We start from the raw sequence: 25,576 nt of genomic DNA on the forward strand, positions 1-25,576 counted from the left end.
TGTAGGAAAACATCCAGGGACCTTTTTGGATGGTTCGGACCAGGTATTAATATGGTCAAGAATAGTAACTCCCGTTGCATGCACATCTCCGGTGGCAGGTTGTATGGAGTAAGAAAGACTGGCCACAATGAATATTGTCTCCCTGACATTCCGAACGGACTAAATCCATCTGTGCATAATCCGAGATACACATTCCGGATATTGCTAGCGAAATCTGGATGTACTTTGTTGAAATGTTTCCAGGCTCTTGCATCTGATGGATGAGTCATCTCACCATCCGTCTGAGTATGCTCGGCATGCCATCTCATCTTTCCAGCAGTCTGCTCTGATTGATACAATCTTTTCAATCTGTCTGTAATTGGTAGGTACCACATCCTTTGGTATGGTACCCTATTACGTCCCCGTCCTTGCGGCTTGAATCGTGGCTTCTTGCAGAATCGACATTCTTCTAGCTTCTCATCATCTCCCCAATAGATCATGCAGTTGTCGATGCAAACATCTATCATCTCAGAAGGCAACCCAAGACTATAAACCAGTTTCTGAATCTCATAATAAGAATCAGCAGACACATTGTCTTCCGGCAAATACTCTTTAAACAAGTCCGCCCATTCGTTCATGCAACTTTCAGGTAGATTGTGATCAGTTTTAATATTCATCATTCTAGCAGCTAACGACAATTTAGAGAGACCTTCTCTACAACCACTGTAAAGTGGTTGATTCGCCGCGTTTAACATTTCGTAAAACTTTTTTGCATCTATATTAGGTTCTTCATCTCCATCATGAGCTACGAATGCATCAGCTACCATATCATGAACCCTATCATAATCTACCATCTCCTCTTGCTGGTAACTATGTTCATTATGCAAATGATGATCAACCGGTTCTTTTTCCTGAAAATTGCTATTACTACTACTAGCTTCATTCTGATCATAATTAAAACCTTCTCCATGTTGAAACCAGATATAGTAATTTGCCGTGAAACCTCTATTTATTAAATGCTTCCAAACATTTTCACGGTTTGCCAGTTTCGAATTGTTGCATTTCCGACAAGGACAGAACATCTTACCACTTTCTTGGGCGAGCGGTGTTGAATCTGCTTGATGCATAAATGTCTCCAGACCCGCAAGGTATTCTTTCGTCACTCTCCCGTTAGCATCTCTATGCATATACATCCACTTCCGCAACTCGTAAATATTCCCGGAGCCAGCCATTTTTTTTCTTTCACGTTTTTTGTTGTTGGTGTGTTTAAAATGATGTTTAAACATCCATATTTATAGGAAAATTCGAATCTGGTAGTTGTAATTTTGCTATGAATTTACGACGAAAATTAATTAGGTGGGCAAAAAAAACGTGTAACACCTATAAAGTTGGTGGATTCAAAAATTTCCTCGCTAAATACACGTAAACAATTCTCTCGTAAATACCACGCAAAGTTTACGTCGTATTTACGAGGAAATAGTTTTTCCTCGTAAAATACTCGTAAAGTTACATCCACTTTACGACGAAACAGTTTTGTCGTTACGTTACGAGGAAATAACGATGACTTTAGTTTTTCACGTAAATTCGTCGTAAACTCGACGCAAATTTACGAGGATTGTTTTTCCTCGTTAATTTTCGTCGTTAAGCATGTGTTTTCTTGTAGTGGTTAATTGAATAACACTGAATTGCAAGTGATTTGTGGTTACTTTAGATAAATGTTATATTCAATAACACATGATTTGAAAAAAAAAATAGAAATCATTAGTTGAATAACAGAGGATTTTAAAACAAAACCAAAACACTTTAAAATCTTCAATTCAATACACCCCCTAAGTGTTAGAGGTTTTCTAGAGAGAGAACGGATTAGGAAGAGTTTTTTTTTTTATTGTTTTCCCCTTTTTCATTCAAATTTCGTATTAAAATTTCTATAAAATGGTGATTACTACACAAAAACAGTTTAAATTAAAATAATAACTTTCAAGTGTTTCATTTATATATAGTTGTTTTTTTACTTATTGTGAGATAAAGAAAACATTTCAAAAGAAAATAAGTATATTTTAGTATAAAATACGCAGCTATATAAAACATATCTCAGATATAATTCAATAAAATTTCAGTAAATGAAAAACATTTCTTTAAATATCCCATTAAACATCCGTAACTGGGCCGTATGTTATATTCCAACCCAATAAAACGAAGTATTGATGGATCCGGATCAAACCCGTAGTTTTTGATCCAGGCGGAGCAGACCCGAAGGAGGAACAACTGTGGACGTGTTGTTCTGTTAAGAGTTTTTTGGGATCAAAGAAAGAAGAAATCAATCGGCGGGAGAGAAGCTAAGCTATGTCGAGGCTATGGGCGAGAGTTGCCGGATTGTTCAGAAGCAAGAGTTTCATCGGAGCAGACAAGACTGGTAACAAGTACTTCTCCAGAATGGAGGAGATCGACGGTTTGGGCGAGTTATTGTTCCTTTCAACCTCGTTTTTTTTTTTTAATTTTAGGTTTCGTAGGAGCTCTGAAAATGGTTGCGTTTATAATTCATCTATATGTGTGATGATCGTGTAATGAGCACTAGGGGATGATAATTATTTTGATACCTAAATGAAACTTACACATCTTGTTCATTCGCTTTAGCGTAGTAACATATGTGGATTCTTTCTATTTTACAGTGAAGGAGAAGAGATGGGTTGTCTTTAGACGAGAAGAGGACCCAACCTCTGTTCCTGGTATGCAATTGGTTTGTTTCACTTCATTACCTGTCTAAGCAAAGCAGTGATATCGACAGGATATGTGGGCAGACATCCATCCATTCATGGTTACATTTTTTTTTTGTTTGATCAATGTTGTAGTTGAATGGATATGTTGGCTGAATGGTCAGAGAAAACGAGCTCCAACTCCAGAGGTAAGATAGAACTCTTCTTTTTAATTTCTGGTCAGCACAAAGTGTTGTTCTTCACATGCAAGATTCTTACTAGTATCTTCTTGCCTTGATGCTCCAGGAACTGGCTGAACTTGAAGCAAGGCGTGAGCGTGTGAAGCTTAATGTTGCTCGTAGGTGTTTTCCACATTGTTATTACATTTTAGCATTCATTTTTTCCTGGCCGCCTGCATAAATTTTATGATTTTGGGGACTTTGTTTCTGGAAACTAGAGAAGTTCTGAAATGAACAAAGTCCAGTGTTTCTTTTGCGTCTCTGTGTAGTAGCAAGTCAAGAAATTCTTGTGCTTTTGTCCATTTAAAGTCGCTTCAAGCTCTACGCAAATGCTTACTGTTTCTCTTTTGCCTTCAAGGTCTCAAGAAAGAAGAGGAGGAAAGGAAAGCCAGAGAAGGCACTGGACGCAAAATCACGAGCATCGGTAATTTACATTTAGTTCCTACATAATTTGCTCTATTTGTTTTTATATTTTTATTAAGTGGACGCTTAATGTTGGTTCTCTCTGTATAAAGGTAAAGTCGAGGGTCCAGATTTGACAAGCTTTGTTCGCCATTTTCCAGCGGATTCAAAAGGTATTACATTCTCCACTGCTTCCAGTTGACTTAGGGAGTCACCTTAGAGTTCCAAAGACTAACTTCTTAGGTTTCTATGCTCCTGTTTTATGAAATCTCCATGTATAGTTTGACAAAGATTGTTATGGACAGGCACTCACACTTTGTTGGATTAGAGAACTAAATCTGTCTTGATTAAGTGTCATTTTAACGAGGCCCATCTGAAGGATTTTGTTTATTCTTGTTCAGCTTTTCTCTGTGTTATTGTGGCTTGAACGAGAAACATCTTGTGTATTGCTTTGTGAAGTCTGTCATTGTCATGAAGTTCTCATAGTAAAAGTGTTCCCTTTACGTCCATTATGGTTGTGATAGCTTAGAAGTTACAGTTGTTCACTCTATGTCATTTGTTGATTCTTGGGAGAGGTTTCTACATTTGCGAGTTTTCGTATAATTATAAAGAACTTGTTCTTATACCATATACTCGTAGAAGTAAGACTGACAGATTAAGTGATTTTTGTTTGTTTGTTAATTCTTTAAGGTGATAAACCAGAGGAAGCTAGTGAAGAAGCAGATCAATCAAGGTGAGAATCATCATGATTCATAATATCTCCCCGCAAAAAATCATATTTTGTGTTATTTCTTCTTTCAATTTTGCCGAAATCAAAACACAGCATCACAGGACAACCATAACCAAATGTTATCCATGTTGCCTTTACAGGTCCAAGGAACATGAACCAGAGAGTGTTACTGCAGAACCACCCGAACCAAAGTAAGTCTACCTTTAAAACCTAACCTACACATTCTGACTCACCGGTATGAAACATTCTCTCTGATTTTTACAAACCACTAGTAAGAATTTGTTCTCTATGAACATGAACTAATAAGTAATAATGTATTGTGTTTGGGTACTCTTGAATCCCAAACTAATAGTGATGATGATAATGCAGGACAACAGAACCATCAGGGTCTGGATCATCATTTAGGCCCGGAACTTGGCAGCCACCATCCTAAACACATTCTCATGTTCACGCAGATAACAACCAACATGGGTGTTTTGTCCAATCATCTGTTTGTTGTGTAGTCTATTGGTTTGAATCTTACATATGATTCAGAGAGAGCTTGTGAGGACCCTAAATTGTGCGGCTTTTCACGTTGTTATTGACGACTTAGAAGAGTCAAAAATTGGAAGCCATCTCTTGTTTTGTTTGGTGGGGGGTTGTCTGACTTGTCTCTTGGCATTGTGCTTGAGACTTAAATTGCTTTTGTCCTTAATAGCTTAAGAAGAGCCTATCATTCACCCTACCTCTTCCTCGTTGACTTTTATTTATTAGGATTTAAACGATTTTTATTTGCTGACAAGAAAAAAACGCTTTTTATTTCCTAGGCAATTGAACAACGTCATGAATCATGATTGGTTTCTTTCTTTTGTAACACGAATCATTGATTGAATAAAAAGTATTTATTTTCATGTCATATATATTATAATTTTACTATTCAGAGTAGAAATCCTACTTGGTTTCGGCCAGTTTCATACATCAATTATATGACTTTATAAAAAAAATTCTGGAAAAGGAAAATATTCTTTTAGCTTTGGACGAAAAGCCAATGATTCGAATGTTCTCACGTTGGTCTCTAGCTGTACACTTTTTCAATAATAAATCTCTCTTTCAACAATTTGCAAGAATGAATATTTTATTACATATCTCAAAAACATAACGCAATCGTTGACAAGTACAAATTGCAATCATAGCCGTCCTTTCTCCAAGTCTTGAGTCCATCCAACGGTGAGACGAGAAACCCTTGACGTGGCCTGTGCATTGTATATTTAGTGAGTGTGTCTGAGAGACGCCTTTTCAGAAGCTTGACGAAGTCTCTCTCTCCTTCGTTCCTTCCACGATCTTCTTCTTCCTATAAACGTCCCATTTTCTAGGTTCTTATTGATCCTTCTTTCTCTTGTGGAGTACTGTTTTGATCTTCAGCCATGTATCGACGCGCCACTGCCGGCGTTCGTTCTGCCTCCACTACTCTAACAAGGCTTTCTTCCTCTTCCCTCGCCTCGGCTCCCGCGGCTTCATCTTCGGCTCCATCAGCGTCTCTTCTCAACCAGACGAGCCGATCTAGGAGCTTCTCGTCGGCTCTACGCTCGTACCGTGTGTGCTCTGCCTCTACGAGGTGGAGCCATGGTGGGAGCTGGAGATCTCCGGCTAGCCTTCGTGCTCAAGCTAGGGTTTCCGCTCCGGTGATGGAGAGATTGGAGCGGAGATACGCTTCCATGGGTATGTCTTGTTTACTTTCTTTTTTTATTGGAATGGTTCTCTTAAATAACTTGTGGCACAAGAAACATTAATTACCGCACATCTGCTTGCATCGATCTGATCTTTTGTTGAGAGCATACGCTAAATCAGCTGATCTTGGGATTTCAAGGACTACGAACGTTCTGAAATGTCCTGATGCAAGTGATATTAGCTACTGTAACATTTGATCTCCCCCTTGCATTAACTTTCTTCTTGATGTAGGCGGACAGTACAAGACACAGCCAAATGAAATATTAGTCTAAACCCTATATATTTAAGAGTAAATGTATAAATATACGATCTCAAAATTGCTAAAACAAGATTTTATTAAATTGTCTATAGTCGGCCATAATCCGTATGTTAGACTAGTACTAGATTTTCGTTCTTTTTTTTTGCTTTATAAAGGAGATTTATTTAGATCATATGAACAAGCAAATTCATGTGGTATGACTATGATTCATTTGAATCGTGGTTATAAATTTCTAATAGTTTTGATTTGAATAAAAACACAGCTTCTGAGCATGCATACAAGGATCTTTTGACGAGTCTTCCAAAGCCTGGTGGTGGAGAATATGGAAAGTACTACTCGTTACCAGCTTTAAACGACCCAAGAATTGGTATGGTTCTCTGTAACGCTCTTTATCTCTTCTGTTGTAGTGGATTTCTGGTGAAGGTAACATATTCTTTTTGATGTTAAGATAAGCTGCCATACTCTGTACGGATACTACTGGAATCAGCAATTCGTAACTGTGACAACTATCAAGTCACAAAGGATGACGTTGAGAAAATCCTTGACTGGGAGAATACATCTACTAAGCAAGTTGAAATCGCTTTCAAGCCAGCCCGTGTTATCTTACAGGTGTGTAATCTACTATGCTAACTTATATGTTCTTGATCGCGTACTTAAATTTCTTTTTGTCTTTGTTGCATAGGACTTTACTGGAGTACCAGCTCTAGTTGATCTTGCTTCTATGAGGGACGCAGTGAAGAATCTTGGTAGTGATCCTAACAAGATTAACCCCTTGGTTAGTGAATTTGTCTTTTTCGTTTTGGGGAATGTAATATGTTTTCTCATAATTTCCTCCTGGTCATATCTAGGTTCCTGTTGATCTTGTCGTTGATCACTCAGTCCAAGTTGACTTTGCAAGATCAGAAGATGCAGCACAGAAAAACATGGAGCTTGAGTTCAAAAGGAACAAAGAAAGATTTGCCTTCCTTAAGTGGGGCTCAACAGCTTTCCAGAACATGCTGGTTGTTCCTCCTGGGTCTGGGATTGTTCATCAGGTACAAGATAATACCGTCATACCATGACTGCTGGAACCAATTATTATAAGTTTAATGGGCGGAGTAAGAAATTAGATAAGTATGAATAGAGTTTTCATTTCGTCTATTTCCTCAACGATTTTCTAAGCATTTTCTACCTCTATATTACTGTTTCCAATCAATTTTGTTGAAAATCAGAATTTTTGCAGTCCTACATACTAGTCTAGAAATGTATAACTGTGGTAACAGTAGGTTCAGTGTGTGTGGTTGGAAATTTCGACAGGTTATGTGGAACATAAGTGTGATTAGAGTAACAGTCTGTTTAATATGTTTGGTGTACTACTGGGTTTCTCAAGGGGTGCTTGAATCTCATTGTTATCAAATAATGATACTGTTATGAATTATGATAGATTGTACTTATTTGACATCAGGTAAACTTGGAGTACCTTGGACGTGTTGTTTTCAACTCTGGTGGATTCCTCTACCCTGACAGTGTTGTTGGAACCGATTCCCACACCACCATGATTGATGGATTAGGAGTCGCTGGGTGGGGTGTTGGAGGAATTGAAGCAGAGGCAGCAATGCTTGGTCAGGTGAAGCTTATCTCCTCTCTCTACACCTCCAGTGTTTATTTTTGTTTTATGCTGTCTTGTGCACGCTGATATGGTATTTCAAAAACTTGTCAGCCAATGAGCATGGTGTTACCAGGTGTGGTTGGATTTAAGTTGGATGGAAAGTTGAAGGAAGGTGTCACAGCTACTGATTTAGTTCTCACTGTGACCCAAATACTAAGGAAGCATGGTGTTGTCGGCAAGTTTGTTGAGTTTTATGGTGAGAACTTTGATTTTTCTTTGTGGACAATTAGTTTAGTCAGTATATACTTATTTTATCGTTTTTATTTTGATATGAAGGTGAGGGGATGAGTGAACTATCACTAGCCGATAGAGCCACAATTGCAAACATGTCTCCTGAGTATGGTGCAACAATGGGTTTCTTCCCAGTGGACCATGTTACACTAGAGTACCTGAAGTTGACTGGGAGAAGCGATGAAACTGTGAGTTTTTCTCTCTATCTTTCATGTTTCCCTCTTAGTTTATATGATTTCCTTGATCAACAAGTTGGTTTTCTTTAGGTGTCAATGATAGAATCATACTTGCGTGCAAACAATATGTTCGTTGACTACAACGAGGTATGTACATCTCTTCTATCAGTTTAGTTTTTGTTTCTTTAAAGAAGTTTGACAACTCCTTATATATATGGATAATAATGCAGCCCCAACAAGAAAGAGCATACACATCTTATTTGCAACTAGATTTGGGACATGTTGAACCATGTATCTCTGGTCCTAAAAGGTATACTTTCACATCTTTTCTGATTATCAGAAAGTTCTGACCCATCTCTCTTTACCTTCCTAAGGTTTTTGACCGATCTTTCTTTTTGAACAGGCCTCATGACCGAGTACCTTTGAAAGATATGAAGGCTGACTGGCATGCATGCCTTGACAATCCTGTTGGATTCAAGGGTTTTGCAGTGCCAAAAGAGAAACAAGGAGAAGTTGTGAAGTTCTCATACGAAGGACAACCTGCTGAGATCAAGCATGGTAGTGTTGTTATTGCGGCAATTACTAGTTGTACAAACACATCAAACCCTAGTGTCATGATCGGTGCTGCACTCGTTGCCAAAAAAGCTTTTGATCTTGGCCTCAAGGTGAGTTCCCACTTTGCTCCTTGACTTTGGCCCTGAGATAGTCTAGTTTATGGATCATGTTTTGAATGTTTTTTGACGTTATGATTCAGGTTAAACCATGGGTTAAGACAAGTCTTGCTCCAGGTTCTAGAGTTGTCGAGAAGTATTTGGACCGAAGGTGTGTTAGATTCCATGAAATTCCCATCTAGATTATCTTATATGATTATGGAACATTCATACTGATTCTTTACCTTATATGCAGTGGGCTCCGAGAGGACTTGAACAAGCAAGGATTCCAAATTGTCGGTTACGGTTGCACAACATGCATTGGGAACTCTGGTGATCTTGATAAATCAGTTGCAGCTGCTATAGAAGGAACTGGTAATAAACATCTTCATGTATATATGATGAACATACTATTATTTACCCAAATATAACATAATGTTTCTATTCTGCTATTTTTGTGTCACAGATATCATTCCAGCTGCTGTGCTCTCTGGTAACAGAAACTTTGAAGGACGTGTTCATCCACAAACAAGAGCTAACTATCTTGCTTCACCACCATTAGTTGTTGCTTATGCCCTTGCTGGAACGGTTTGTACTTTCTCATCTTTCAGTCATGACCTTTGGGATTTCTAGCTTGAAATGCATGTTTGTGTTTGTCAGGTTGATATTGATTTTGAGACTGAGCCATTAGGAACCGGAAAAGATGGCAAAAATGTGTTCCTGAGGGACATATGGCCAAGCAATGAGGAAGTTGCTAAGGTATACATTAGTCACATATATTAGCAATCAAGGCCGGATCTGAAATTTAGGGATCATAAATATTTCTTTGAAACTTTTTTTTTTCTCATCTGAAATTTTCATTCATCATAAAGATTAACATTATTTTCCTTTGAAACTTTTACAATTAAAAAAGTACTTATATTAAAAACCTATATAACTTTTGGGGCCAAGATCACTATTTTATTCGGCTTGGTCCAAATCCGGCCCTGCTCGCAATGTCCTCTTCACATTTTCTCCTTGCTAACTTTTGTGGTACTCTTTGCATAGGTTGTTCAATATAGCGTGCTACCAAGCATGTTCAAGAGCTCATACGAGACAATAACCGAAGGAAACCCCTTGTGGAATGAACTCTCTGCACCTGGTTCAACGTTATATTCATGGGATTCAAACTCAACGTACATTCACGAACCTCCTTATTTCAAAAACATGACAGCAAATCCACCTGGTCCTCGCGAAGTGAAGGATGCCTACTGCTTACTCAACTTCGGAGACAGCGTAACAACGGATCACATCTCTCCAGCAGGAAACATTCAAAAGACTAGTCCTGCTGCAAAGTTTTTAATGGACCGTGGCGTGAGTCAAACTGACTTCAACTCGTACGGAAGTCGAAGAGGAAACGATGAAGTGATGGCTCGTGGTACCTTTGCTAATATTCGTCTTGTTAACAAGCTCTTGAAAGGAGAAGTTGGCCCCAAGACTGTTCATGTTCCCACTGGTGAAAAACTCAGCGTTTTTGATGCAGCAAGTGTAAGTACAAGTTAGAATCATCAAAACACAGTATCTTTCTTTAACTGTTGACTCATATCATATATTCTTTTTCAGAGATACATGAACGCTGGACAGGATACGGTCATCTTGGCTGGTGCTGAGTATGGAAGTGGTAGCTCTCGTGATTGGGCTGCAAAGGGTCCTTTGCTTTTGGTAAGTTCTTCACATTATCTTTAGTTTATATTATGTGAAAAAATGTAATGGTAACTGAGAGGTAACGAAAAAATTTAGGGAGTGAAAGCTGTGATTGCAAAGAGTTTTGAGAGAATCCACCGAAGCAACTTGGCTGGTATGGGGATCATTCCTCTGTGCTTCAAGGCTGGGGAGGACGCAGACACCCTTGGACTTACTGGTCATGAACGCTACACGGTTCACCTTCCTACCAAAGTCAGTGACATTAAGCCTGGTCAAGACGTTACTGTGACCACTGACACTGGCAAATCCTTTGTTTGCACACTTCGGTTTGATACAGAGGTAAAGTACATAGCAAACGATTTTTAAAAACTCTGTCTCTATAATAAAAAAAAATTGATTCGTCTGAGACTTTGTGTTTGTTGTAACGTGTACAGGTTGAACTCGCATACTATGACCATGGTGGTATTCTTCCCTACGTTATCCGGAGCTTGAGCGCCAAGTGATCAAAGTTTTTCTCGTTTTTGTCTTCTTCATTCTCTAAGAAAAGAGTTTCATTAGTTCCAAATAAAGCAAATTTTGTGAGCAACTTTTATTCGGTTACACTGAACTGTTTTCAGACAAGAGTTGTTTACAGAAACACTTCATTACATATCATTGGTTTTGTTACCTTCCATCTCAAAAGCAACTTTTGTTCTTTCAGGTTTACACTGAACCGTTTTCAGACAAGAGGAGTTGTTCACAGACACACTTCATTCCATTATAACATTATTTATTTCTGCTAAAATATTATTTATTATCAAAAATGGTTTTCATACATAGCGTTTTCTCACCAAAAATGGATTTACTCACTTTAATAGTTGATTGATATTCATATGAATCAACTATGGCCGACAGCTTAATCATCCATCTTCCTCCTGTAACCACTAATTTACCTAAATAGAAATGAGAAAGTGTTTTGTTCAAAAGAAAAGAGAAATGAGAAAGTGTATGGTGTCATTAGCATTTAGTGTAATCTTAAAAGCTTTGTAAAAAGCGTGAGATTCCTAAATGTTTAACTTATGACATTTGCGTTCTTAAAGGATTTATCAGAACTAAAATGTTAGGTTTCGTGACCGTAAGTGATATTGTGCCCTTTTAGAATCTGTTGAATTAGGGATGCAAAAGAAAAGTTCTGAAACAACAAAGAGAAATGTAATAGTCAAATGACAAACAAAAAGCATTTCAGTTAAAGCCTCTTTTGTATACGACTTCAAGGAGGGCACTCAACAATTGTCACGCGAGAGAAAACAAAGGAAAAGAAAAGAAGAGTTGTAGAGAGAATAATAATAGCTAATGCACGTCGACTTCAATCATTCATTCACCATCACAGACAGCTTTCAAGTACTTCAGCTCGACCACGACATTCACATCATGCTTCACTGTAATAGGGAAGAACAAACAGACGGAAGACGAATCAGTAATCACGCTATAGGAGTATTAAAGCATTATGGATATACATTTTTCAATTTGCTTAAAACCTAGAGAGAGATCTTCAGGCAAAAGTACCTGCTGTTGCTGCTGGTAGCCACCACCAGGCTGCTGGTAGCCACCACCAGGCTGCTGGTAGTTTCCATAGCCGGCACCAGGGTAGCCACCATAGTAGGCGTTAGGGTCCTGAGGAGGAGGTGCATATCCGTAACCTTCGTATCCCTGAGGAGGATACCCATAGTATCCACCACCACCACCGTACTGTGCTTGATCAGGCTGAGTCTGTGAACATGGTACAAGTCATCAGATAACAGACTCCAGAACAGTAATAATAACTTGTTGCATTGTGTAACGGATACAAACCTGCTTGTTGGAAGTAGTGCGACCCCATGAAAGACGAATGCTTTGACCGCCAAGTTGTGTTCCATTCAAGGCGTTGAGTCCTTGCTCTGCACATGCCCTGAAGCACACAAAGATAGAAAAGAAACGTGAACACACATTCTCAAAAACAAAGAGGAAGTTCGTCTTCACGGTTACACTACCTATTAGCATACTGAACAAATCCGCAACGTTTTCCTGCTGGTATTTTAACATGAACGAGTTCACCAAATTGACCAAAAACTGACTTCAAAACATCTTCTGTCACACTTTCATCCAACGCTCCAACAAAAATCTGGTAAAGCAAAAAATGACACGCTTAAATTCACACAATACACCCTACATAGAACATACTTGACGAAACCAAAACAAAGTACTTACTGTTGTGTTAGTTAGATCACTTTCTCCGGCATTTCCTTGTGGGTTCTGATATCCACCTGCAAATAACAGACAAGAAAGTTTAGGGGAGAAAACTCAAACTTCTATATTCCAAAGCAAACATGCAAACACGATAACAGTTGCAAAATTTATCCAAAATCAAGATACAAAAATGTCAGCAGATAAAAGCAAATGGCATATTTGAAGATTAGGTAAAGAGGTTCTGAAGTTAGTAGATAACATATGACAAATCATTAAGGGTGATCTAGGCGAAAGTTGCATCCAACTTTGAGAAATTAGAGAATGGCACCAAAATTCTCCAGCAACCTAGATTCATTCCATGATCTGACACTCTTTACCGTAGTAACCAACTTGCCAAAGGACGAAAAAGTAACAATAACAAAGAGTTGATAGCATAAATTAAGAGGAGAACACTAGGTGAAAGAAGCAAAAAGACTACAACACTAACTAATGAAGTGATAGATATGAAAAGACTACAAAAACTCTCTGAAGATTCCAAACTGGAAAAGAAGCGAAATGTAATGAACTGGAACAAAAGAGTTATGCTTGATAAGGAACTGGAAAATAATTTGCGGCTCAAGCTAGTTGTAATTTAACTTTCTTCTGAAAACAAAAACCAACTGACCTAAATGAGGCCAGCCAATAAGGTGGTATCATTTTCAGCTGAAATCAGTTCCAGGCCTTCTTCTCCTGCTTTAAGACAACATGAGTTTTCTCTTATAAGCTTTAGGAAAATTTTTTGCCACATTTAAATACTTTGAAGCGCGGAAAGGCAATAAGCGGAAGGAAAAGAGTTCTTCAAAACTTATAGGCGTTAACTAATAGAATAATACACCCCACAGAAGAGACAATCATCGAACATAGACAGTTAAAGACAACGCAAGTCCACTCAACATATTTTCACAAGAAACAAGGTTAACAAAACATACCTGGTTGCTGCATTGTAAGAGGCTTCTTGTTAGCAGCCGGGCCAGTACGCATAGGCCTAGACGAGCAATACTGACCATTCATCTCAGTCATAGCCCTCATCTGCTCACTCTCATCCCCGAATCTAACAAACCCGTACCCCTTGGACCGCCCGGTAGTCCTATCAATCACAACCTTAGCGCCCTTGACAGATGAATACACATTCTTGAACGTCTCGGTAAGCATGTAGTCCGTAACATCAGGCGCCAAATCTCCAACGAAAACAGTGTGCTCAGGCCCTTCGGACTGGCGCCTCTCACCAGCCCAGTTCAGCTTGAAGGTCTGCTCACTGTTGGGCATTAGAGCACCGTTGTAAGTCTGGAGAATCCTCTCGGCTGCAGCGTGGCTCACAAACTCGATAAAGCCGTAGCCTTCGGAGTATCCACTCTGCTTGTTGCGGATGACTTTGGCTTGTTGAACCTAAAGACAGAGTTATCGACATAAAGTTTAAAACTTTCTTCAAAGGGTTTCATATAAAATTAATAAAGGTTGAAACTTTCTTCAAAGGGTTTATATATAAGCTTTCGCGTTACCTCTCCGGTGATGGAGAAGCTGTTCACGAGGTAGTTTTCGTCCATCCACGGCTGCAAGTCTCCGATCCACAAGGAGCGGATCTCGTCTCCTGATCCTGGAGTTTGAGATCCACCGCTGTATTGCGGATGCTGTAGTGGTTGACCTAGAGACGGCGCTGATTGAGGATTCCATCCTGCTGGTGGCTGAGCTTGGTGGGGCTGCATCATCCACGATTGCTGGTGGTGGTAAGCTTGCTGATCTCCTGGCCCTGCGGCGACGGCACCGTTAGCGGCTGGAGGTGGCTGCTGCATCATGGCGCGGAAGAGGCGAGGGAAGCGGAGGAGGAGATGGAGTTTGTGAGGGTTATCTCTCGGACAAGGTCAAAAGCTGTCTCGGTTACGTTTTTATATAATCAAAAGAAAAGCAAAATATCTTGTTATTTGGGCCTCACATGGCCGTGGGCCAATCTAAACGGAGGCCAATCTAAATGGCGTCACTCCGTTTAGATATTTTTGGTTTTCTGTTGGACCGGTTTTGTGGAAACTAGGCTCATTATATTAACTATCTTATACTCTTTCTGTTCAAAATAAATGTCATTTTTACTTTTTTTTTTCTTTTTTTTTTACAAAAAATGTCGCTTTACAATTTCAATACAAATTATATTTACTTCCAACTAAAAATTAATTGAAAACTGCATTGATTTTATAAATAATTTTATTTATCTAAAATATTATTGGTCAGAGAAGTATAATTAATAACAACTAACATATATATCCGCCACTTACTTAATCTGTGTGAAAAATGTCAAAGTGACACTTATTTAGAAACGGAGGGAGTATGATTCTTTTGTGTTTCAGCTAGGGCTGGGCACAGATCGAATAATACTATATTTTCCAGTATTTTTGATTTGCTTCGTACTTCAAGGATATCTAATATAGATATTTGCTAATATTCACAGATATTTACGAATATTTCATCCACTTTCTTCAATATATATAAATATTGAAAATATAATACGAATTTATTTTTTCAAAAATATCTTTTGCATAATATAAAATAGAAAGTAAAGATTATTGAAACATATTTTATAAATTGTTAAAATTAATAATTTTTCTTATAAAGTAAATGTTTTTAGAAAAATTATAGTTTTGTATAAAGATTTTTACATTCTTTTCTTAATTTAATATTTTATAAGTAATAAATAAAATTAATAAAATTATATGTTAAATAATAATTATATAAGATTATACATTTAAAACTCTATATTTAATTGTAGATATATATCTATTTGTATAAAAGACGGAGCATATATCCCTCTTTAACTTTTTTAATATTTGTAATTTGCTTCGTTTTTAACGGATATTGATTTTTAGTATTTGCTTTACTTCGAAAACTTACGGATATTCGAATTTTTTGAAAAAACGAATAACGAATTTAATCAAATTTAACCGATAAAATGGTTCAGCCTTAGTTTTAGCATGCACGATAGAGGACATCGAAAGAGTAAGATTTATGTTGTTTCAATGTCTCGAAAACATCTTGGTACGATTCCTTCTTTTTCTATATATTTAATTAGTTAGGGATATCTCGACCTTATAACACCATCAACTCTCACCGGAATTGGTACATGTCACGTGTTCGGTTACTAACACCATCAACTCTCACCGAAACCGTTAGAACCTTGTGGTTGTGAATCTTCTGTTCAACGACCAAACTCTGCAACCAACATGGTATGGACCCACCGGTTATGGGTTGCAGCGGGCTGTACCTCCATGTTTGCCTCCTCCTTATTTATCGTTAGGGGTCAAAATCTCGTATCTCTTGCTCGAACCAGCTATAGTCGGTTATTACGGGTGTGGGGGTACACTACAAGAAAACAGCGACATACTGAAGAAAAAAATCGTCGGTATGTCGTCGGAATAACGTTATTCCGACGACATACCGACGAAACAAGTCCTCGGAAATAACTCCTCGGAATTTCTTTTTTCCTCGGAAATCTCTCGGAATTTTTCGACGTAATTCCGAGGAAACTCCGAGGACCACCAGTTCGTCGGAAAGCTCCTCAGAATATACCGAGGGAGAACTTCCTCGGAATTTACCTCGGAGGTTCCGACGAAATGTTCCTCGGAATTTTCATCGGGAATTTCTGATCTGAAGGATGTCTGATCTCACCATCTATTGAGTGCTCCGCATGTCATCTCATTGGTTGCGCTGTGCGTTCAGACAGATACAACCTCTGCAACCTTTCCGTCAAAGACAAATACCACATCCTTTTATATGGCACTGGAACTCTTCCACTCGTATCTTTATAACGAGGCTTTCCACAAAATTTGCATGTAACCCGCTGTTCATCCGCCATCCAATAAATCATGCAGTTGTCGCTGCATACATCTATTACCTGATACGATAAACCAAGACCAGCTACGAGTTTCTGAACCTCATAGTATGAACCAGGAGCTACATTATCCTCGGGTAGAATACCTTTTACAAAATCAGCAATCGCATCCACACAGTCTTCAGCCAAATTATAATCTGTTTTAATGTCCATCAATCTTGTAGCAGATGATAAAGCTGAATGACCATCTCTGCAACCTTCGTACAATGGTTGCTTTCCAGCATCCAACATATCATAAAATCTCCTAGCTTGTGCATTGGGTAAATCTTCCCCTCTAAAATGATCATTTACCATCTCCTCAGTATCTACACCATAATCTACATCCGTTCTAATTGGTTCTTCTAATCTAACCGCTGGCTGAGGTTCGCTAGTACTACCATGTTCATAATCAGTTTCCCCATGATAATACCAAATTTTGTAACTTTGTGTAAACCCACTCAAATATAGATGAGTCCAAACATCCCACTCTTTAATAACCTTTCTATTTTTACAATTAGAGCAAGGACATCTTAACATACATGTTTTTGCTTCCGGTTGTCGGTGAACTAACCCCATGAATTCAGTTATACCTCGTTGGTATTCTTCCGTAAGCAATCTCGTGTTCGGATCCAAATGAGGTCGATCGATCCAAGAACGAAAATAATTTGAAGAAGACATATTTTTTATGAATCAAATTCGTGTGTAAAGAGAGTAAGACGGAGGATGAAGATATGGAGTGAATGAAGAGGAATAGGGGTGCTTGTATTTATAGTTGAAATCCTGCCGACAGACCGAGGAAATTCCGAAGAAATTCCGATGGAAACGGCTAGTTCGTCGGAATTTCCTCGGAATTTTTAAAATCCCCCAACGGCTCTCTAACGGCTATAATATATCATCGGAATTCATCGGTTTTTTCCGAGGAATACGTTTTTCCTCGGTATTCTATAAGAATATTCCGACGGATTAATATTTCCTCGGAATTCTGTCGGTATATTCCGAGGAAACCAAATTTTGGGTTTCCTCGGAATATCCTCGGAAATTCCTCGAGATATTCCGAGGATTTCATTTTCCGTCGGAATGTCCGTTAGAATACCGTTGTTTTCTTATAGTAGTACGTATTAGAAGATCTAGGCGCTGAGGTGTATCGCCAGACAGCAGTTTCCCAACAAGCTACACGCAGCTGGCCCAAATTACGTTGTTACACAAGTGATTTTTTTTTGTATTTAAGTTAATTTTTTTTTGTTCATTCATAATTTTTCTGAAAGAAAAAAAAATAGAAATGGATTAAAGAGAAATTTGGGTTTCGTATAACTTTTAGTTTTTTTGGGGTTTAAGTCAATAACTCTAAACTAAGAGCATCATCAGTACCCATTTAAAGTATCTAGTGTTTATAATAAGTACTACTCCCTGTTTCTTAATAACTGTCACTTTGACATTTTCACAAAAATTAAGAAAGTAATTAAAATATATTTAAATTATTATTAATTACATCTCTTTGACCAATAATATTTTAGATAAATAAAATTATTTATAAAATCAATACAGTCTGCAATTAATTTTCAGCTGAAATTAAGTATAATTTGCATTGAAATTCTAAAGTAACATTTTTTTGTGTAACAAGAAAAAAATGTTAGAATAACACTTATTATGAAACAAAGAGAGTAATAATTTAATTTCATTTAATAAAATAGTAAGTTTTAAATTAAAAGAAAGTTAAATCAATTATAAAGTAACAAGATGATAGCTCATAGATTTTTAAAGAGTGGTGTTTCTATCAAGAACTGTTTTCATCTCTCTCTTCATTTCTTGTTTTTCAATAAATTAGTGCTGAGATATTTATTAGGAACATCTTATTGTTGATGCCCAGCTACAAATTCTAGTAAAAATTGAATTATCAAAAGTAGAAAGTGTTGGAACATAGATGTAAAAAAAAGTGTTGGAAAACGTATCTAAAATTTAAATAAAAATAAAGAAAGGGAAGACTGGACAGGTTCGCATTTGTATCTCCAGAGTCGAGACCCACATGTCATCGTTTTATTAGAGCATGAATAAAACATGTTTATCGTAGGTCTCTTAGCGTAATATAAGATACAGTCTCTTAGTTTTTAACTAAAAAAGCTAAGAGGCGTCTCTTAAATAAGAGATATAAGGGCATCCTCATTTCTAGGACTTTAATTGCATATCTTAGGTTAGTTTATTAATATAATTAGATTAAGAGATTTTGTTAAGATACTTGATTAAAAGTGGAGATTATTGGTAGATACTTTTGTAGGTTCTTAGCTAAATAGTAATTTTTTTTTTTATTTTGTAAATTTTTTGGGAGGACTTTATAATAAAACATACAACATTAAACATAAGAAAATAACAAAGGTGAACAAAAATTAAAAAAAAAAAAGATTACAAAGTTGAAAAAAAAATGCATAAAAACATCTTTTTTATTCAATTCATAGAAACTTAAACATGAAATCTTAATTTTCAAACCCAAATTGATCTCATATATGTTCGATCAAATCAAGTTTTAATTGTCTATGGATTGGTCTACCCCGAACTTTTGCCCGACGATCAAGTGTATTGAAAAGCTCGGTAGGCATCTTGACGCAAAAAGAAATATCGATCATCTTGAAACGTCTCATCTTAAGTCTGTGTACGTCGTTCATCTTCGACAATCATATTATGGAGTATGATACATGCTCTCATAATATTTGATATCTTAGATTTATCCCATAAATTAGATGGATTTTTAATAACGGCGAATCTAGCTTGCATGACTCCAAAGGCACGTTCAACATCTTTTCGGACAGATTCTTGGGTTTTAGCAAATAGTGAATGTTTTGGACCCTGCGGAGTTTCTGCAAAGTATTCTCCAACGCGCTCCTAGAAAGTCCCTCCCTTTTGGTCATTACCAACTATAGTATCCTTAGAAGTGTTTAACCAGACACTTATTAGAACCTCGTCATCGGCAGGGCTCCATTTTCTTCTCTCCCTACGCTGGGCTGGTGTGTCTTCTTGGGGACTTGGAGCCTCAGATTGTTGTGAACTAAAGGGAGGGATATCTGAAGCTCCAATGTTCATACTAGAAGGAAAACTCTCATAAGGAATGTTTCCCTGTAGAACACTCTCATTTTGACTGTTGAGAAGTCCTACATAGCTAGAGGAATTACTATATGGATGCATCGAATCGATAGATACAAGAACAGAGAAGGGAGTAATGAAGAGAAGCCAGAATGGTTACTCGTTTGATGACAGAAGAGAGAAAGAAGATGATGGAGAGTATAAGATATAAAGGAGGATGAGTTTCGTTAAATAGGTGAAACTTTAAGTGTAATAAGTTCCAATACTAAAGACTAACCATAAACTACCAATGTCTAATCAAAAGTTATTACACTTTACTACTACAAAGCTTTCAATTTTACAGGTTCATTAAATCAAAACGTGATTTCGTTTGAACTTTCAAACTACCTACACTAAACTAAGAGCAAACAATACGAAGACTTGGTTACAAACAAACTACACTTCGCAAGCATTAACTACACTTCTCAAGCAAATTAATTATCAAGATCAAGCAAACTTGGTTACAAACAGAGTCCAGTTCAATTAAATATAAACCTGAATTTGGTTTCAAACTAAACAACAGTTGGCAAGCATTAACCACCACAGTGAAATGGTACAAAATCAGAGCTAACATTTAAAACAATAGTCACTCTACCAATCTATTTTGATAGCAATGGCAGACGAGATTCAGATAAGAAATAGGAAGACTTATCTATAACAATGTAACAAACGAGGAGATTCAGATAGAAGACGAGATTCAGATAAGATATATTTTCAGCTAGCACACGAGATTCACATACAAAATAGTATCATATAGCAGACGAGATTCACAAAAAAAAATCAACGAAAGAGAATCATCGCAAATTCATGATCATCGTAGACGAGATTCTTGCTATATTTATATAATCAGTCTACCAAATTTTTCGGAAACAAATTAATTCAACACTAGACTATTTAAGGAAGCCGATCATATAATTCAACATTAGACTATTTTTCAGAAACAAATTAATTCAACACTAGCCTATTTTCAGAATTACTGATACACAAACCATACAATCACAAACCCAATCGTATAATCCCACAAAAATTATTGAATTAAACTACAGAGGAGGAACACGTACCTCGTTTTGGGCTATGCTCGGAGAGGATTTAGATATCGGCTACCAACGAGAGGAGCTACCACCAAGGGGATATCGACAGAGGAGAGGGGGAGAGACGTTTCGATTTCGAGGAGGTGATATCGACAGAGGAGATGGAGTGAGATGGTTTCGATTTCGCCGAGGGGATATCGACAGAGGAGATGGGGTTTAGACGGTTTCGATTTCACCGAGGGGATATCGACAGAGGAGATGGACTTCTTTTTGTTTCGATTTCGCCGAGGGGATTTCAACGGAGGAGATTGGGTGAGACGGTTTCGATTTCGCCAAGGGGATATCGACAGAGGAGATGGAGTCTGACGGTTTCGATTTCGCCGAGGGGATATCGACAGAGGAGATGGGGTTTAGACGGTTTCGATTTCGCCGAGGGGATTTCGACAGAGGAGATGGGGAGAGACGGTTGGAGATGGGGTGATACGGTTTCGAGAGGATTTACACAGAGAACATGCACAGAGGCGGTTTCGATTTCGACGGATTACAGCTATGGCGATTGAATCGCCGACGAGCTCAAAACAAGAAGAAGAAGTCGAAAATGAAAACACCGAACACGAGTTTCCCTTCTTCTAACCCTACACCCACTCATTTTCTGCCACCTGCCCCTTAAGGACGGAGAAATAAACTTCTTAATTAAGAAGTTCTTCGGCCCGTTTGTAATATTTTCACCTATTTTACATTAATTTTTCGACCCAAAATAAGAAGAAATAAGCTTTAGATACCCGCGATAATCATGCCCTAAGAGACGTCTCTTAGTTTTTTTAGTTAAAAACTAAGCGACCGTATCTTATTTTACGCTAAGAGACCTAACCTAAAAGACCTGCAATATACATGCTATTAGATCTCCTCCGATATGTCCTTTTAGAGTAAGATCATTTACTTAAAATAACAGTAGTACTTTGTTTTTGAAAATCTTGATAAAATTGCTCTAAGGATATCTATATTATTTTATTAGAAATATGTCTTAAATGATGAAAAAAAAAACTCCATCTAGAAATATTTTAAATGTAGAGTGCTCAGTATTTAAAATCTCCATTTTATTAAAATAGTAATATTTTTTTTATTTGTGAGATGATTAGTTATGATAAAAACTTTCAACGAGATGTTAAGAATCCAAATTTTTAAGAAATCCTGTAAGTTTCACACCTAAACAATTTGCTAGCGATCACATTGTCATTGGCCAATGCTGGCCACGCATCTCTAACGTTCGCACACGACAAAAACTTTAGCCTTATCGATAAGATTAGTTAAATTATCATTTTGGCTAGTTACACGTAACAGAGTTAATTCTCCCTTCTATATATTGCGTATGTTTAACATTCATTCATCAATGAAGAATCATTTCCCCTTAACTATTTTCTTATGTTATTATCTTTTCGTCTCTCTTTTATTCGGATCGAATTTATCTTCTCAATACTTTCCTCTATCGCTTTTTAAGCTTTGGAAAACATATACAAACTTGATATCTTCCCCTACAATGGCTGTACTTCTTCAAACGAAGTACACTCTAAGTCCCATCACAAACAACATCCCAAGAAGCCATCGTCCGTCGCTTCTCCGTGCACGTGTTACGTGCTCTCTTACCCCCGCCAAGAAGTCTCATCCTAACCGTGAGAAGCTCGTTCTTGAGAAACGCCTTGTGAACCCTCCTCCCTCCAACGACCCAACTCTACAATCTACACTGACCCACCGGTTATGGGTCGGAGCGGGTTGCACCACCGTGTTTGCCTCTTTTGCCAAGTCTATTATTGGAGGGTTTGGTTCTCATATCTTGCTCGAACCAGCTTTAGCCGGTTACGCAGGTTACATCTTAGCTGATCTTGGCTCTGGTCTATACCACTGGGCCATCGATAACTACGGTGATGAGTCAACGCCTCTAGTAGGAACCCAAATCGAAGCTGCACGAGGTCACCACAAATGGCCTTGGATAATCACCATACGTCAATTTGCAAATAATTCACACGCTCTGGCTCGTGGAATAACCTTTACGGTTCTTCCACTAGTTCTTGCATGTAATGACCCGGTGGTTCATGGCTTTGTGAGCATGTTTGCATTTTGCATATTGTTTTGCCAACAATGTCATGCTTGGGCTCATGAAAGAAAGAGTAAGCTTCCACCTCTTGTTGTGGCGTTTCAGGACATGGGGCTTCTCCTTTCACGAAGACAGCACGTGAATCATCACCGCCACCACCGTACGTATATGAGTTACTGCATAGTGAGTGGGGTATGGAACAATGTTTTGGATGACAATAAGATCTTTGAGGCATTAGAAAAGGTGTTATATGTCCAGTTCGGGGTGAAACCTAGGTCATGGAGCCACCCAAACTCCGAATGAACATACGAATTTGATATCTCCAACAACCTAGCATATACATTAATCATCCAGAAAAAAATATTCGATTCAATTTCTTAAATAAGTAAATCATTAAACGATAAATTTTCCATCTTTTGTTTTATCTTATTTCTCATCTTGTAATAATGTTCTTGTATTGTCTCATATAAAGTCTCGAATACCTCTTTTGTTTCTCTATTAGGAAAGCATTTTCCCACAAGCTTAATGGGAACATAGAACATGGTGTTTTGCTGGAAAAGTAAATAAATAAATAAACCAACGAATGAAAAATTCCTAAATTTACAACTTCTTCAAAAATTAAAGCAATAATGTGGTTAATACATTTACAGTCATCTTTTATTTATTCTACTGTAAGTCAAGACGCCAAACTGCACACTTTTACTATTAGGAAAATATATTAAAATTGTATAATTTGAACTTGTAATTCCATAAGAAAATGTGATGCGATTGATTAATTATGTTCCCTAGTTCAGTAAATACAACTATGACTTTCGAATAAAAAGGGCACACTTAAATAATTAATAAAAAATTGTAACCGTAAATTTGTATTAATTAAAAAAGAGTTTTGTTTAAATATTACTTAATTATGATGTCAATGTAGTTTACATGGCAATATAAGAATCAATTGAAAAATTAATAAGTCCAAAATCCAATTGTTAGGAGAACTTATATTAACCCAAACATAAATGTAGACTTTTTCTTGGGGTTTTAGATCTAGTATCTTTTAATTAAGGAAACAAAATAACTTGCCAAATTATATTATGCTTTTAAAATAAAAAATAAAAAATTAAATAAATAAAAATAACAATAGTTCTAAAAAAAGATTATTTAAAAAAAAATATTTATTTTTAAGATTTAGAGTTTAGTGTTTAAGATTTATAATTTAGAATTTATCCAAATGTTTAGTGTTTTTCCAAGGGTTTAGGGTTTACCTAAGGGTTTAGGGTTTACCCAAGGGTTTAGGGTTTACCCAAGGGTTTAAGGTTTTCCCAAGGGTTTAAGGTTTAGGATTAGAGTTTAGGGTTTAGTGTTTTGTTGACAACATGTTTAGTGTTTTTCCAAGGGTTTAGGGGTTTACCCAAGGATTTAGGGTTTACCCAAGGATTTAGGGTTTAGGATTTGAGTTTAGGGTTTAGTATTAGAGTTTAGGGTTTAGTGTTTTGTTGACAACATTTTTTTTTTTGAATTCGTTTTTTATATATTATTTTTATTTATTTTTAAATTTTATTTTGAAAAAATAATATAATTTGCCAAGTTATTTGGTTTCCTTAATTAAAAGATACTAGATTTAAAATGACAATTTTCTATTGGTTAGTGAACCTAAAGGTTCACCCTAGGGGGTGAACCCAAGAATAACTCATAAATGTATATGATATGATAAACTTAATACTCAGCAATCTCATTAAATAAAACCTTTTTAAAATGGCTCAAGGTTGATTAATTTATATTGTGATCCAATATAATAATTTTTTTTAAAAAGTGTAAGATATACTCTTAGTCTGTATTACTTGGACAACAGTTTAAATCAAAGTTTGATATATATTGTGGTCTAAGTATTGCATGCTTTTGCTATAAATTGGAAAGTAATGATTTTTTTAATTGTTGATTTTTTTATTAATAACAAAGAGACGCATCTATTCAAAACTATTTTGTTAATAAAAGAAAAAAATAAGAATATTGTTCGGTTCTTAAGCCTTCATCGCCTACAAAAATTTATATAAAGAGTAATACAAAAATTAAGTTGTTTTGTTATTACCATACGAACTTATATATTAAATATTTTTCGTTGCGAACAATTCCTTAGAATTTGAATTATGAAATTCATATTGAAGATTAAGAAAAAGTTTTGGCACCTGCCTAACTGTTTTTTGTAGTCTAGGAAAACATTAATAATGCAATTTCTTAGTAGTGAATGATATATATCACGTTAATCTAATTTTCATCCTATACAAAGTATCGGTTGCAAACAAATAATACCATCATCTTTCTATATTTAGATCTTAAATATAATAATAGTTGAACTGCAGAATTTTATGTTGTCTTAATGTGATCAATAACCAAACTATACTTCAAACTATAAGTCTAACCCAATTTATAATTGTATTTTTAATATTTTAATTTTCCATCTTATGTTAAAACGAAAGTAAAAATCTGATATTCTAAAAATTAGTGTAAAATTGAAAATATATAAATTTTATTTACTGATAAGTTAGTAAAAGAAAATATCCAAATATATTGGCACAACATATAGATGATTATATAAACAATCAAAAATTGTATACATATAAAAATAATTTGATCGTATATAAATCTTAAATTTGTCCATACAATATGTTTAATATTTCAACAATGTAATTTAATCCGCGTAAAGCACGGATCTCATCGTTTTTAATATTTGTGATTTGCTTCGTTTTTAACGGATATTGATTTTTAGTATTTGTTTTGTTTCAAAAACTTACAAATATTCGATTTTTTTGAAACAAATTTAATCAAATTTAACGGATAAAATGACGCAGCCTTAGTTTTA

The 25,576-nt window shown here is 36.5% G+C and overlaps 4 protein-coding genes across 5 annotated transcripts; 3 read left to right on the forward strand and 1 right to left on the reverse strand.

Moving 5' to 3' along the window:
* Window positions 1-2,189: 2,189 nt before the first annotated feature.
* On the forward strand, window positions 2,190-4,767 carry LOC106429497. 2 transcript variants are annotated; one of them, XM_013870241.3, is made up of 9 exons: window positions 2,190-2,434; window positions 2,649-2,705; window positions 2,829-2,881; window positions 2,979-3,030; window positions 3,270-3,335; window positions 3,427-3,486; window positions 4,004-4,046; window positions 4,184-4,234; window positions 4,413-4,767. In XM_013870241.3, exons 1-9 carry the CDS (start codon window positions 2,323-2,325, stop codon window positions 4,474-4,476), a joined length of 558 nt encoding a protein of 185 aa, XP_013725695.1. In that variant the 5' UTR covers window positions 2,190-2,322; the 3' UTR covers window positions 4,477-4,767. The 2 variants fall into 2 exon arrangements, with proteins under 2 accessions (XP_013725695.1, XP_013725696.1); XM_013870242.3 differs by having other exon boundaries at window positions 2,194-2,438.
* Window positions 4,768-5,291: 524 nt separating this feature from the next.
* Window positions 5,292-11,070, forward strand: LOC106429506 (aconitate hydratase 2, mitochondrial). Its single transcript, XM_013870252.3, has 19 exons — window positions 5,292-5,741; window positions 6,272-6,376; window positions 6,458-6,618; window positions 6,692-6,784; window positions 6,858-7,043; window positions 7,454-7,615; window positions 7,709-7,853; window positions 7,934-8,076; window positions 8,155-8,211; window positions 8,295-8,374; window positions 8,468-8,729; window positions 8,819-8,886; window positions 8,971-9,089; window positions 9,181-9,302; window positions 9,375-9,473; window positions 9,762-10,241; window positions 10,317-10,415; window positions 10,494-10,736; window positions 10,832-11,070. Exons 1-19 carry the CDS (start codon window positions 5,447-5,449, stop codon window positions 10,898-10,900), a joined length of 2,988 nt encoding a protein of 995 aa, XP_013725706.1. The 5' UTR covers window positions 5,292-5,446; the 3' UTR covers window positions 10,901-11,070.
* Window positions 11,071-11,521: 451 nt separating this feature from the next.
* On the reverse strand, window positions 11,522-14,509 carry LOC106429507 (polyadenylate-binding protein RBP45C). Its single transcript, XM_013870254.3, has 7 exons — window positions 14,141-14,509; window positions 13,571-14,027; window positions 12,624-12,679; window positions 12,407-12,537; window positions 12,228-12,324; window positions 11,943-12,146; window positions 11,522-11,815 (listed from the first exon to the last, which is right to left on the reverse strand). Exons 1-7 carry the CDS (start codon window positions 14,432-14,434, stop codon window positions 11,813-11,815), a joined length of 1,242 nt encoding a protein of 413 aa, XP_013725708.1. The 5' UTR covers window positions 14,435-14,509; the 3' UTR covers window positions 11,522-11,812.
* Window positions 14,510-21,694: 7,185 nt separating this feature from the next.
* On the forward strand, window positions 21,695-23,312 carry LOC106373945 (fatty acid desaturase 4-like 2, chloroplastic). The gene has a single exon (XM_013814059.3). It carries the CDS (start codon window positions 22,006-22,008, stop codon window positions 23,029-23,031), a length of 1,026 nt encoding a protein of 341 aa, XP_013669513.2. The 5' UTR covers window positions 21,695-22,005; the 3' UTR covers window positions 23,032-23,312.
* Window positions 23,313-25,576: the final 2,264 nt, after the last annotated feature.

This window comes from Brassica napus, chromosome C8, assembly GCF_020379485.1.
Source record: "Brassica napus cultivar Da-Ae chromosome C8, Da-Ae, whole genome shotgun sequence".
In the NCBI taxonomy this organism is placed as follows: Eukaryota; Viridiplantae; Streptophyta; class Magnoliopsida; order Brassicales; family Brassicaceae; genus Brassica; species Brassica napus.

What these genes read in the sequence shown, in the direction of transcription:
- LOC106429497 (XM_013870241.3), top strand. Translation starts at nt 2,323, where the DNA reads ATGTCGAGGCTATGGGCGAGAGTTGCCGGATTGTTCAGAAGCAAGAGT. An exon ending in TTTTCCAGCGGATTCAAAAG is followed by an intron (nt 3,487 to 4,003) that starts GTATTACATTCT and finishes TAATTCTTTAAG; the next exon opens with GTGATAAACCAGAGGAAGCT. An exon ending in GAAGAAGCAGATCAATCAAG is followed by an intron (nt 4,047 to 4,183) that starts GTGAGAATCATC and finishes TTGCCTTTACAG; the next exon opens with GTCCAAGGAACATGAACCAG.
- LOC106429507 (XM_013870254.3), bottom strand. Translation starts at nt 14,434, where the DNA reads ATGATGCAGCAGCCACCTCCAGCCGCTAACGGTGCCGTCGCCGCAGGG. An exon ending in GCTTCTCCATCACCGGAGAG is followed by an intron (nt 14,028 to 14,140) that starts GTAACGCGAAAG and finishes CTCTGTCTTTAG; the next exon opens with GTTCAACAAGCCAAAGTCAT. An exon ending in GCACTACTTCCAACAAGCAG is followed by an intron (nt 12,147 to 12,227) that starts GTTTGTATCCGT and finishes CCATGTTCACAG; the next exon opens with ACTCAGCCTGATCAAGCACA.
- LOC106373945 (XM_013814059.3), top strand. Translation starts at nt 22,006, where the DNA reads ATGTTTAACATTCATTCATCAATGAAGAATCATTTCCCCTTAACTATT.
- LOC106429506 (XM_013870252.3), top strand. Translation starts at nt 5,447, where the DNA reads ATGTATCGACGCGCCACTGCCGGCGTTCGTTCTGCCTCCACTACTCTA. An exon ending in GCGGAGATACGCTTCCATGG is followed by an intron (nt 5,742 to 6,271) that starts GTATGTCTTGTT and finishes ATAAAAACACAG; the next exon opens with CTTCTGAGCATGCATACAAG. An exon ending in CACTTCGGTTTGATACAGAG is followed by an intron (nt 10,737 to 10,831) that starts GTAAAGTACATA and finishes TAACGTGTACAG; the next exon opens with GTTGAACTCGCATACTATGA.